The sequence below is a fragment of the Pseudorca crassidens genome, chromosome 3, assembly GCF_039906515.1.
Source record: "Pseudorca crassidens isolate mPseCra1 chromosome 3, mPseCra1.hap1, whole genome shotgun sequence".
In the NCBI taxonomy this organism is placed as follows: Eukaryota; Metazoa; Chordata; class Mammalia; order Artiodactyla; family Delphinidae; genus Pseudorca; species Pseudorca crassidens.
Window position 1 is genome coordinate 101,839,000 of NC_090298.1, and position 12,951 is coordinate 101,851,950.

Here is a 12,951-nt window from a genome sequence, read left to right on the forward strand (position 1 = left end):
ACTTATCGGCAAATAGCTATCTTTGTTTAAACCACCAAAACAGTGCTCAGCAAACAGTAGGTGCTTAATATGTATTTGCTAAACTAAAACAAATTGCTATATATAATAGCAAAATTTTGCAAGGCAAAGGACATGTTAAAATTAATTTGTAATATCTTCCAAACCTATGACATAGTAGATACCAAATAAATATTTGCTGAACAAAAAGAGAATAATAGTGTGAATTGAGCCCTGTAGCATGCATTATAGACCTTGACCTTTTCCAACTGATATTTATACATTAATATTCTAAATGCAGTGGTGTAATTCAGCTCCAAACCCACCTAATATAGTGACTGAATTTTCCCCATTTATATAGGGATATATCATGGGATATTCTGTCAAATGTATGTCCTATGTACACATTGTGTCCTCCCAAAATTCATATGTTTAAAGCCCCAGCCCAAAATGTGATGGTATTTGGAGATGGAACCTTTGGGAGATGATTAGGTTTAGATGAGATCATGAGCAGGGGTGTCATGATGAGATTTATGCACTTATTAGAAGAGACACAGTAGAGCTTGTGAGGACACAGAGGTAAGGCAGCTGTCTAACAAGTCAGGAAGAGAGTCCTCACCAGAAACTAACCATGCTGGCACTTTGATCTTGAACTTTTAGCCTCCAGGACTGTGAGAAAATAAATTTCTGTTGTTTAAGTCACCCAATCTATGGTATTTTGTTATGCCAGCCTGAGCTAAGACAGTATGCTTCGCTGCAACAAAAATACTAGTCTCTTGCTAAACTAAGTTAGAAAGTCTTCCTGTACACTCCCCTTAAAAAGACAGTAATTTGTTCTAATACTGCTTCCTAATGATTACTTTTCTAACATCAAATACTTGAAATTGTAACTAAGATGAACATGACACTATAGAGAAGCCCACTGTTGCAGAGTAGTTAAAAATATAACCTCTGGAATCAGATATGAACTCTGGCTCCCCGATTTACTAGCTGTGTGACCTTGGAAAGGGTACTTAAATCTCTTTAATCCTTGGTTTCTTCATCTCGAAATGGGGATAATATCTTCCTCAAAAAGTTGCTTCGAGGATTAAAAAAAGTGGAGATAGGCATATAAGGCATTTAAAATAGCTGCTGACACACATGGCAATAATTAAGAGCTATATTCTGTATTACTTACATTAAGAATATAACAATATTTGAAATTTATTTTACTTTATGTAATTAAAAATTCAGTATAATCAATTACCTTGAAATAGTAGCAATAATCCTAAAATAGTCACACAGGAATAAAATTTAAAGTACTAATGCTATGAGTGGAAACAAAAAAGCTAAATACGGCTACGTTCATGGCAAAAAAATGTTAATAATAATGGTCTTTGGCAAAGATTTTCTACTGTATAATTCAGCTACATTTTATATATGATGTACCTTATTCTTGAAAGACCTGATGTTGTACTTTCCCTAGACCAATGACTAAATAAAAAGTTGTCCTATTTGAACTTTAGTTTTTGTATGAAAAAAAGTAATTTCTTAGTTATTATACCTGTTCAGTTCATTTCTTATATCCAACAATTCTTGTCTCTCGGTGTTTACTGTATCTTTTTCCTCAGCAGCCAAGTAACGTAGTCTCATCTGTTCCAACTCTTCTTGCTGTTTTTTAAGACGAGCCATTTGACTTTCTTGCTCCCGCTTGAAAGAAACAAAGCAGATCTCTAATGTTAGGAATAAATATATTTTTGACTTTGACTTATGATTATAATCCTCCTTGACAGCACCCATGATAGAGCCACACACTGCAGATTCTATTATCTAGAAAGCCCAGGTTCTCTTTACAAACTTTTCTGTGATCTCCCTTCTTGTTATAAGCCATAACCACTCACGGCCCAATCAGTGATTGAGGTTAGCTAAATATCGTAAGATCTAATAGTAGTTAGAGGCAAGAAAGAGTCTGCTATCAACACAATGAGTTGCCACAGGACCAATGGTAAGAGAAGTATTTAAGAAATGGTTAATTATACAAAATCATCTAAGAAATTACAATTATATAAAGGACTGGTAAATTATACAAATTAATTATACAAAATACAAATTATACAAAGAGGTACTAAGGTTCAATAACTGTCCCTGTACTAGTAACTCCACTCCTACCTCAAGAAATAATATGCCTTTCCACTCTTTTCTCAAGGCTTACATAGAAATCTATGCACATGATAAAATTTCTTTTATATAAATGTGTGACATTCCACACAATGTATATTCCATGATTTAGTCAACCACTCTCTCAATAACAGACATTTTGGAATGCTGCAGTAAGACATCCTGTCATCTAACAAAGTTAGCTCATGAATCTTTCTATATATTTCCTTAGGGATCAGAAGTGCTTTTCTTTCTTTAGAACAGAACCCCTAAATGGGAAAGCTTAGATCAATAGGTACTATCATCTTTTTTAAAAAAGAAGCGTTTACTGAATAATAACAAAACTACCAAATCATAAAGGTGCACTTTGGTCAAATTTTACAAAGTGAACTACTCACATAACCACCATCCAGAACAAGAAACAGGAGATTATCATAACCCCAGAAGCCCCTCTGTGCTCCCGCCCAAGTCACTGACCACTCATCCTTCACCAAAGATAGGACTAATTTCTAACACCATGAGTAAGTTTTCACTGCTTTGAACTTTGTGTACGTGGAACTGTACAATGTAAGTTTATGTCTGGCTTCTTTCGCTAAACATTTTTTCAGATCCGTTCGTATTATGTGTAGTTGATGATTCACAGTACTACTTAGCATTCTATTGGATGAATATACAGTCTTTTCATTCCACTGCCGACGGATATTTGCATTAAGTTTCCAGTTTTGTATTTTAAAGCTGATGTGAACATTATCGTACATTCATGGACTTTTGTATGCATTTCTACTGTGTATATACGTGCGATTCAAAGTGCTGGGTCATTGGGTTTAAGAATTTCAATATTAGTAAATATCGTCTGTTTTTAAAGTAGTAGTACTAATTTACACTCCCATGTAAGCATTCCAGTGCTCTATACTCTTGCCAAAACTGGGTAATGTCAGTTTTTTCTTTTTCTTTTTTCTCATTTAAACCATTCTGATAACTTATGCAGTGGTATCTCATGATTTTATTTTGCATTTTTTCAAATACTAATGAGGTTGAACGTGTTTTAATATTTTTAATGGCATTCTTATTCTGTAAAATTCCTGTTCAACCATTTGGCCTTTTGCTCTACTTGGCCGTCCATCCTTCCTTATTGATATGTGTGTGGTTCTTTACATATACTGGATAAATCCTTTGTCAATTATTTAAATTGTAAATATTTTCCACTAGTCTTTGTCTTGCCTTTTATATTTAATTCTAATATGGTCTAAATTTATCTGTCTTTTTGTCTGCCTCAGTTTTTAAATTTTTATTTATTTACTTGGTTGTATGGGGTCTTAGTTGCGGCATGCATGTGGGATCTAGTTTCCTGACCAGGGATCAAACCCAGGCTCCCTGCATTGGTAGCGTGGGGTCTTATCCACTGTGCCACCAGGGAAGTCCCTATGTGCCTGTTTTGAAGACATTACTTTACATTACCCTCTTGAAGCTTCACTTATCAAAAACTCATATGCAATTGGTTTTGTGTATGGTGAGATCAAGTTTCTTCTTCTCCGCATATAGAGCTCCAATTGACTTAGCAACATTTATTGGAAAACAACTTTTTCCCCCAGTGCTTGGCACTGTCACCTGTTATACATCACCTCTGTCCTTTTATATATGAGTTGTTTCTGGACTCTCTATCCTTCCAGTAAACTTCACTGTCTTAATTACTGTAACTTTGGTAACAATAACTCTGGATATTTGATAGTATGTCTTCTGTCTTCAAAATTCTTAGTTATTCTTGACTTGTGTATTTTCATATAAATATCAATTTCTAGGGTTGAAAAAAAAGGCCTGCTGGAACTGCTTATGATTATGCTGAATCTACAAATCAATTTGGCCAAAACCATTATCTTTACAATATTAATTCTTCAAACAGTGAACATAGTTTACCTCTCCAATTATTCAGGTCTTCTTTAATTTTGTCTAACAATATTTTATACTTCTCTATATACTGAGTAGCATCTTTCTTGGAATGTGCACCTAGGAGTTTCAAGTTTTTAAATGCTACTGCAAATGGCAGAGTTTAAAAATTTCTGTTCTCTGTCTCTGGTATAGAGAATTAAAATTGATATTTACATACTCATTTTGCTTCCAGCAAGCTTGCTAAACTCACTTATTAATTCTAATAGTTCATCTGTAGATACTTTCTGGTTTACTATGTACATAACAACTGTCATCTGCAAATGACAACAGTTTTACTTTTTCCTTTCCAGATGATAGACCCTTTCGGCCTGTTACACTGGATAGAACCTCTAGTACAATATTAAGAAATGATAATAGAGGGCATTTTTCTCTCATTCCTGATCTCAGAGGAAAACCTTTAAGAAATATTTTTTGGTAGGTTTTATTAGATTAAGAAATTTCCCCTACATTCTTAGTTTGCTAAGAATTGTTACTATGAATGGGTACTAACTTTTTCTGCATTTTTGATAGGAGCATTTGATTTCTTCTCCTTTATTTTTTTTTCTTTTATAAATTTATTTATTTTTGGCCGCATTGGGTCTTTGTTGTTGGGTCTTCGTTGCTGCGTGCGGGCTTCCTCTAGTTGTGGTGAGTGGGCTTCTCATTGCAGTAGCTTCTCCGAGTTTCGCAGCTCGGGCTCTAGGCGCACGGGCTTCGGTAGTTGCGGCACGTGGGCTCAGTAGTTGTGGCTCACGGGCTCTAGAGTGCAGGCTCAGTAGTTGTGGCACATGGGCTTAGTTGCTCTGTGGCATGTGGGATCTTCCCGGACCAGGGCTTGAACCCATGTTCCCTGCATTGGCAGGCGGATTCTTAACCACTGCGCCACCAGGGAAGTCCTCCTTTATTTTTTAAGGGGGTAAATAGTAAACTTCCCCTTTGTTTAATAAATAAACTTAGTTGTGATGCTTACAAGTTTTATATCTATGTTCATGAGATTGGCCAATTAATTTTCTTATAATGTCCTTCTCAGATTTTAGGATCAAGATAATGCTGGTCTCATTTTTTTAAAAAGTGAGAAGTATTCTCTCTTCATAGTTTCTGAAACAGTTTGTGTAAGATTAGTGTTAGTTCTTTCTAAAATGTTTACTAAAATTGAAACGTGAAGCCACTTAGGTCTGGAGCCTTCTTTTGGGGAAGGTTTTTCATTACATATTAAATTTCTCTAATAGCTACATGACTAATTCTATTATCTGTTTCTTTTTGTATTGGTTTTGTGAGTTCTGTCTCTCATATTCACATAAAAGTTTCATACCATTCTCTTATCTCCTTAAATGTCTGTGGATCTGTAGCCCTGTCCCATTTTTTTTAAACGTTGATATTGGGAGTTACTGCCTATTGTTTTGGTCCTTGAACACTCTTTGCCAACTTTGTTGATTTTGCTGTACATTTTCCCCATATTTCATCAATTTTTACTCATTTTGATTATTTCCTTCCTCCTAATTTCCTATTTGCTTACTGACTGTTTGAAAGAGATATTTAGAGAATAGATTTCATGCTTTTCTTATTGATATTTTTCAAGTGAACCTGAGGCTATAAATCTCCTTAAGCACAATCGTCATTAAAGCTCATGTCTTTACATGTTTTAAATATTTGGTTCAAGACATTTTCTAATTTCATTTGTGGTCTCCAATTTAGCCATGGGTTATAAGAAGTGTACTATTTCAATCATGGGGGATACTTATTATCTTTTTATTACTAATTTCTAGCTTAATCTCACTGTGCTCAGAGAACATATTCTGAATTACAATCCTCTGAAATTTGTTTAGAATTGCTGTTCGATTCAGCATATGAGCAATTTAGCTAAATGTTCCAGTGCACTAGAAAATGATGTGTATCCTGGGACTTGTTTATTTATTTATTTATTTTTTAAAGGGCTTTAAATGCTTGGCTATCTATTTATTTATGGCTGTGTTGGGTCTTCATTTCTGTGTGAGGGCTTTCTCTAGTTGTGGCAAGTGGGGGCCACTCTTCATCGTGGTGCACGGGCCTCTCACTATCGTGGCCTCTGTTGTTGCAGAGCGCAAGCTCAGTAGTTGTGGCTCACGGGCCTAGTTGCTCTGCAGCATGTGGGATCCTCCCAGACCAGGGCTCGAACCCATGTCCCCTGCATTAGCAGGCAGATTCTCAACCAATGCACCACCAGGGAAGCCCCCTGGGACTTTTTTGATGAAATATTCTACATATAACAATGGTTAGGTCATCTAAATCTTCTAAATCTTATTATCCATTGTTGGTTTGCTCTATCAGTTCCCAGGAGAGTTACGGTAAAATCTACCATTATTATGCGTTTGTCCATTTCTCCTTTTAGTTCTATTAATTTTTGCTTTATATAAATTTGTGGCTGTTACCAGGAACACTCAATGTAGAACTGTTGTCAACTTCTAGGTGACTGACCCTTTTATGATTATGAAAACTCTCTTAATCTACAGTAATGCCTCTTGCCCTAGAGTCTAAGCTCTGTGGGTTAATATTAATGTAACATACAATTTCCCCTCTTTTTAAATTCAACCATTTTGTACTTATAGTTAAAGCGTCCTTATATTTAAGTCACATACTGTTGTTTTTTTAATTCAGGTTTTAGTTGAATATGTCTTTAATAATGGTATTCAGTCCATTTATATTTAAAGAAATGGGTGATATATATGGGTTTAAATCTTTACATATTACTATTTTCTACTTCTTCCATCTATTTTATGTTCTGCTTCTCTCCTTTTGTCTTTTTTTAGATTTACCTAATATTTTATGTCATTCTATTTTTCCCTTCTATCAGCTTATTTTTACTCTTTTACATAGAAATTAGGACCTTTACAACTTCACAGAAAATGCAACATACTTTAAACATTTTAACTCTATTTATCCCTTCATATCTTTTGTATTATTTGCCATGAATTTTAATTCTCTATATTTTAAACCCAACAAATACTGTGATTATTGTTTTCTCCCCATTTTTGTTAGTCTGAAAGTCTTACGTCGCTTTCAATAATGAAGTACATTTTCACTGGCTACTCAATTTAGGTGGGCCATTACTTCTTTTCAGTACTTTAAGGATGTTATTCCACTATGAATTCCTTTACTACCGTTGAAAGTTCATCTGTCAATCTCATTGTTGCTCCTGTGAAGGAAACGTTTCCCTCTTCATCCATGGCTTTAAATATTTTCTTTGCTTTGGGGCTATTTTTTTAAATTAATTTTTATTGGACTACAGTTGATTTACAATGTTGTGTTAGTTTCTGCTCTACAGCAAAGTGAATCAGTTATACATATAAATATATCCACTCCTTTTTAGATTCTTCTTCCATATAGGTCATTACAGAGTATTGAGTAGACTTCCCTGTTCTATACAGTAGGTTCTTATTTGTTAACTATTTTATATATAGTAGTGTGTATATGTCAATCCCAAACTTCTAACTTACCCCTCCTTCCCCCTTTCCCCCTGGTAACCATATGTTTGTTTTCTATAACTGTGACTCTATTTCTGTTTTGTAAATAAGTTCATTTGTACCATTTTTTTAGATTCCACATATAAGTGATATCATATGATCTTTTTCTTTCTCTGACTTACTTCACTCAGTATGACAATCTCTAGGTCCATTCATGTTGCTGCAAATGGCATTATTTCATTCTGTCTTTATGGCTGAGTAATACTCCATTGTACATACGTACCACATCTTCTTCTTTATCCTTTCCTCTGTCAATGGACATTTAGGTTGCTTCCATGCCTTGGCTATTGTAAATAGTGCTGCAATGAACACTCGGTGCACGTATCTTTTCGAATTATGGTTTTCTCCAGATATATGCCCAAGAGTGGAATTGCTGGATCACATGGTAGCTGTTTTTTAAGTAACCTCCATACTGTTTTCCATAGTGGTTATACCAATTTACATTGCAACCAACAGTGTAGGAGGGTTCCCTTTTCTCTACACCCTCTCCAGCATTTATTGTTTGTAGACCTTTTTATGATGGCCATTCTGACCAGTGTGAGGTGATACCTCATTGTAGTTTTGACTTGCATTTCTCTAATAACTAGTGATGTTGAGCCTCTTTTCATGTACTTTTTGGCCATGTGTATGTCTTCCTTGGAGAACTGTCTATTCAGATATTCTGCCCATTTTTTGATTGGGTTGTTTGGTTTTTTCATATTGAGCTGCATGAGCTGTTTGTATATCTTGGAGATTAATCCCTTGTCAGTAGCTTCATTTGCAAATATTTTCTCCCATTCTGTGGGTTGTCTTTTCCTTTATGGTTTCCTTTGCTGTGCAAAAGCTTTTAAGCTTGATTAGGTCCCATTTGTTTATTTTTGTTTTCATTTTCATTACTCTAGGTGGTGGATCTGAAAAGATATTGCTGTGAGTTATGTCAGAGTTTCTGCCTATGTTTTCCTCTAAGAGTTTTATAGTGTCTGGTCTTACATTTAGGTGTTTAATCCATTTTGAGTTTATTTTTGTGTATGGTGTTAGAGAATGTTCTAATTTCATTCTTTTACATGCAGCTACCCAGTTTTCCCAGCACCACTTATTGAAGTGGCTGTCTTTTCTCCACTGCATATTCTTGCCTCCTTTGTCATAGATTAGGTGACCATGGGTGCATGGGTTTATCTCTGGACTTTCTATCCTGTTCCATTGATCTATATTTCTGTCTTTGTGCCAGTACCATACCGTTTTGATGACTGTAGCTTTGTAGTATAGCCTGAAGTCAGGGAATCTGATTCCCCCAGCTCCGTTTTTCTCTCTCAAGATTGCCTGGGCTATTTGGGGTCTTTTGTGTTTCCACAGAAATTGTAAATTTTTTTGTTCTAATTCGGTGAAAAATGCTATTGGTAATTTGATAGGGGTTGCACTGAATCTGTAGATTGCCTTGGGTAGTCATTTGGACAATACTGATTCTTCTAAACCAAGAACGTGGTATATCTTTCCATCTCTTTGTGTCATCTTTGATTTCTTTCATCCGTATCTTATAGTTTTCTGAGTACAGGTCTTTTGCCTCCTTAGGTAGGTTTATTCCTGGCTATTTTATTCTTTTTGATGTGATGGTAAATGGGATTGTTTCCTTAATTTCCCTTCTGATCTTTCATTGTTAGTGTATAGGAATGCAAGAGATTTCTGTGTATTAATTTTGTATCCTGCAACTTTACCAAATGCATTAACGAGCTCTAGTAGTTTGACTATTTTAAATTATTTACAAAAGAGACCCAACAGAGTTCTCTAGCTCTTCTATTATGTGAAGACAGTGGAAAGATGGCCATTTATGAATGGGGAAGTGGGCCCTCTCGACACAGGACTTGACCATGTGTACACTTTGATCTCAGACTTCCAGCCTTCAGAAATGTGAGAAACAAATTTCTGTTGTTTATAAGCCATCTAGTCTGTGCTATTTGGTTACAGCAGCCCAAACAGACTAACACAGGGGTCTGTGGCTACACAAAAAGTAGTCAGTCTCATATACCCTATCCTGTATGTCACTTATGTTCTTTGTTGTATTTTCCATCCTTTCTTCTGTTCCAGTTTGGACACTTTTTATTGGTTTATCTTCAGTTCACATATCCTTGGTTCTGCTGTTAATTCAGCTATTGAATCTTACAATTCATTTGTGATACTTTTCAGTTCCAGAATGTCTATATGATTGAAAAGGTTCTACTTCTCTAATACATTTCTCCATCATATCACCTATTTTCTAGTAGTTATCTCTAACTTTGTGTCTGGTGATTCCAAAATCTGTTGATTTATTTCTGTTGAGCAAAAGACAATAAGACATTCCACATGCAAGTCTAATAAACAAATGAAAAGATGCTCAAAGTCAGTAATCAGGGAAATGAAAATTTAAGCCACAGAATGGTATGATTTCAGACCCACCAAACTGGAAAAAATTAATACATCTGATAACAGCCAAGTGTTAGACATGGTGTGAAGAATAACAATTATACACCATTCTTGGGAACTGCAGATTTGTACAACCACTTTGGAAAGTAATTTCACAACATTTAGTGAAGCAGAAGAAATGAGTGAACCCTATGACCAGAAGTTCTACTTTTAAACACTAGAGAAAAATTTTAATGTATAAAATATTTCACTGTTGTCTTATTATGAGAAAACTTAGAATATTCATGTTTAAGTTTTATAAAGCAATAAAATAAACTTTAGCTACTGCATCAAAATAGCTAAATTTTGAATCACACAAGGTAGTCACAGAAGAATGATTCAAACAGAATATTTCCATGTATATAAAGTTTAAAAACATACAAAAGTAAACTGTTGTTTACTGATGTTTTTAATACCTTATAAGCTTATAAAGAAAAGCAAAGGAATAATAAATACCAAATTCAGCTAAGTAGTTACCTGTGGAGAGGATGCAGGTTAGAAAAGGCACAAGGAGCACTGATAATGCTGTTTCTTACACTAGAAGGTGGGGGTTGAAGTGCAGAAGAATCTTCTTTCTTCCCCCTCTTTGGAATGTATGATATATTTCATTTAAAGAGTAATTATTAAAAAATAAAGAAAGGAAAAGAAATCCAGACAAGGATACACCAAGTTGTTATCTCTGGCTGAGGAGGTGATAAGGTTACCAGTGACTATTATTTTTCTATGTCATGATGCTGCAAAATTTGGATTTCTTTTACACGAAGCAAATATAATTGCAAACAGGAAAAAAATGGTCAATTATTTAATTTTAGGTTATTTTGTAAAACTGTATGAAACTTGAAACATTTTAATCCTTAAACATAAGAAAAGCCTTTAAATGCCTTGAATTTTTAGTCAAGTATATATCATTAATAATAATCACATATGCACACACAAAAATTAGAGGTTAGAGGAAGAAATCCTCTCTGCTGCCAGGTGCTCTGGGTTAAAGGCTCCTCAATCAAGTGAGTATAATCTTTATTTTGCCTTGGCTGCCTATAAATCCAGAGAGGAGATGTAAACATGCATACACTAGACTAAACAGCGGCTAAAACGTGGCCACTACTTACTCTCCCACTCACACATACCATGTAAGTCTGTGGGAAAAAACTTACAGCTAAACTAAGGAGCTCAAGTCAAGTTTTCTGAAAATAACCCAGAGCTGACAAGTCAGTAGGAGGGCCTGGATGGTTTCAAGACACAGTTTTTAACCAAGACTTGGACCTCCAACTGTTTTCTTAAACAAAGATTTACATCCCATCCTTGGCTAAATTACTTGTAAATTAATCAAATTAATTACTCTGAGTGGATAAGCAGGAGGCTGGACAAGATAGTGCTGATGTCAGCCAATGAAGTCTGTGTTGTTTTAACTAAATATATCAGCTTAGTTTTAAACAGATCTACTGTGCACAAATATGGTAAGGGACTCACATCCTACCCAAAATCTTAGTTCTGTTTCCTGTCCTGTGAACAAACATACCTAGTTTTAATGTATCAGACATGATAAAAATGTTAAATTTCTCAGAACAACAAATTCATACCTTTTAATAATGATTCATTTATTTTTAAAAAGTAGTGGCTGTTATTCTTCCTCCATAACTATATTCTAATGTGTCAAGAAATGTTTTAAAATAAATATGCTACTTAGAACACAGTAAAGTAACAATCTTAACTTGGAGATGGGAAAAAAAGAATCTAAATTACCCCTTAAATGTCTAACAACCAGAACTCTTTAAAGTCAGTGTTATACATCATACCAAAGATAGCATATCCAGACTGTATGGATATCGTTTCCTTGTCTTCTAAGTTAGGACCCATTTTACGTTACACTTATTTATATTTTACAGCTGTCGCCTACCCAGTTACCCAAGAACAAAAAAGTTTACAACATGGAAACAGGGTTTTATGCTTTTGAATCAGAACAAAAGATTTTTTTCCAAATAATTGGAAGATTATGATTTTTTAAATTCACAAATTGACTATACTGGGTCACCTTTGAGTAATGGAAATCTCTGTTTAAACATTCTTTTGGCAACAGGCACGGAGCATTAGGTCTTATTTCCAAGCTTTACCAGCTGGGTTTTGTCATTAACATTTATTAACAATCTAAGATATGGCTTTCGCCGTCTAATCCGTACTACACAAATGTTTTGTATGGCCCTCCAGAGGATTTTGCTGTGACAAATTACTGGCAGAGATTATAGCCCCGTGGCTATTCACCAGAGGCAAAGTAAAATTAACATGGTACTAATCCAATTTAAACAAGAAGTTGCACAAACAATCCTCTGAACAAAAGCAGATAGAGGATTCCAATTTTATATTCAAATACAATGTGTTTTTAATAAAAAGCTTTAGAAAAAAAATTGAAGTAACTTTCACACATATAAATTGTGCCTATTTGATGAAGGTATTAATTTTAATCTTCCAAAAACAGTGGCAGAACACAATTCACTATGGTAATCGCAAGGTCTATTAAATTTCTTCTTAAAGTGTTGCATCTCAAATGTGGTCTGTAGAACATCAGTGATTCCTAGTGACCTTGAAATATGTTTACAATGTTGTTTCTAAAGCAGAAAGTCTGTGGGATAAGGAATAGAAGTGGTCTGCAATGAAGGTTACTGTACTGAAAGAATGAAACTATTTTCTTTCATGAAGTAGAAGTCTGGAGTTGAACCAGGAATTTAACACCATGTTTTCTTTTCTTCTTAATTCACTTACAGTAACTTAAGAGAAAAGAGGCATCTGAACTTTTGTGATATCCTCTGTTATTAGGCACAAATAGTTAAAATTACTTTGCCAATGCTTTTTAGGCAAGAAGATAGAAAACACTTAGGAAAAAAGGGTAAACAGAAAACAATGAATTAAAGGAAAAATCCAGAAGATAGCAAAAGTGTATGAGAATGCATATGTTAGGAAGGAGGAGTGCTTGGGTGGGAGC

The 12,951-nt window shown here is 34.7% G+C and overlaps 1 protein-coding gene across 8 annotated transcripts in view; it reads right to left on the minus strand.

Moving 5' to 3' along the window:
- The window catches only part of CEP120 (centrosomal protein 120), a 79,244-nt gene that overhangs the window by 4,138 nt on the left and 62,155 nt on the right, over positions 1-12,951 (minus strand). For all 8 annotated transcript variants that reach the window (XM_067731574.1, XM_067731576.1, XM_067731572.1 and 5 more), the window contains one exon: positions 1,541-1,686. In XM_067731574.1, the coding sequence (XP_067587675.1) occupies positions 1,541-1,686 (146 nt within the window). The remainder of the gene's footprint in view (positions 1-1,540; positions 1,687-12,951) is intronic.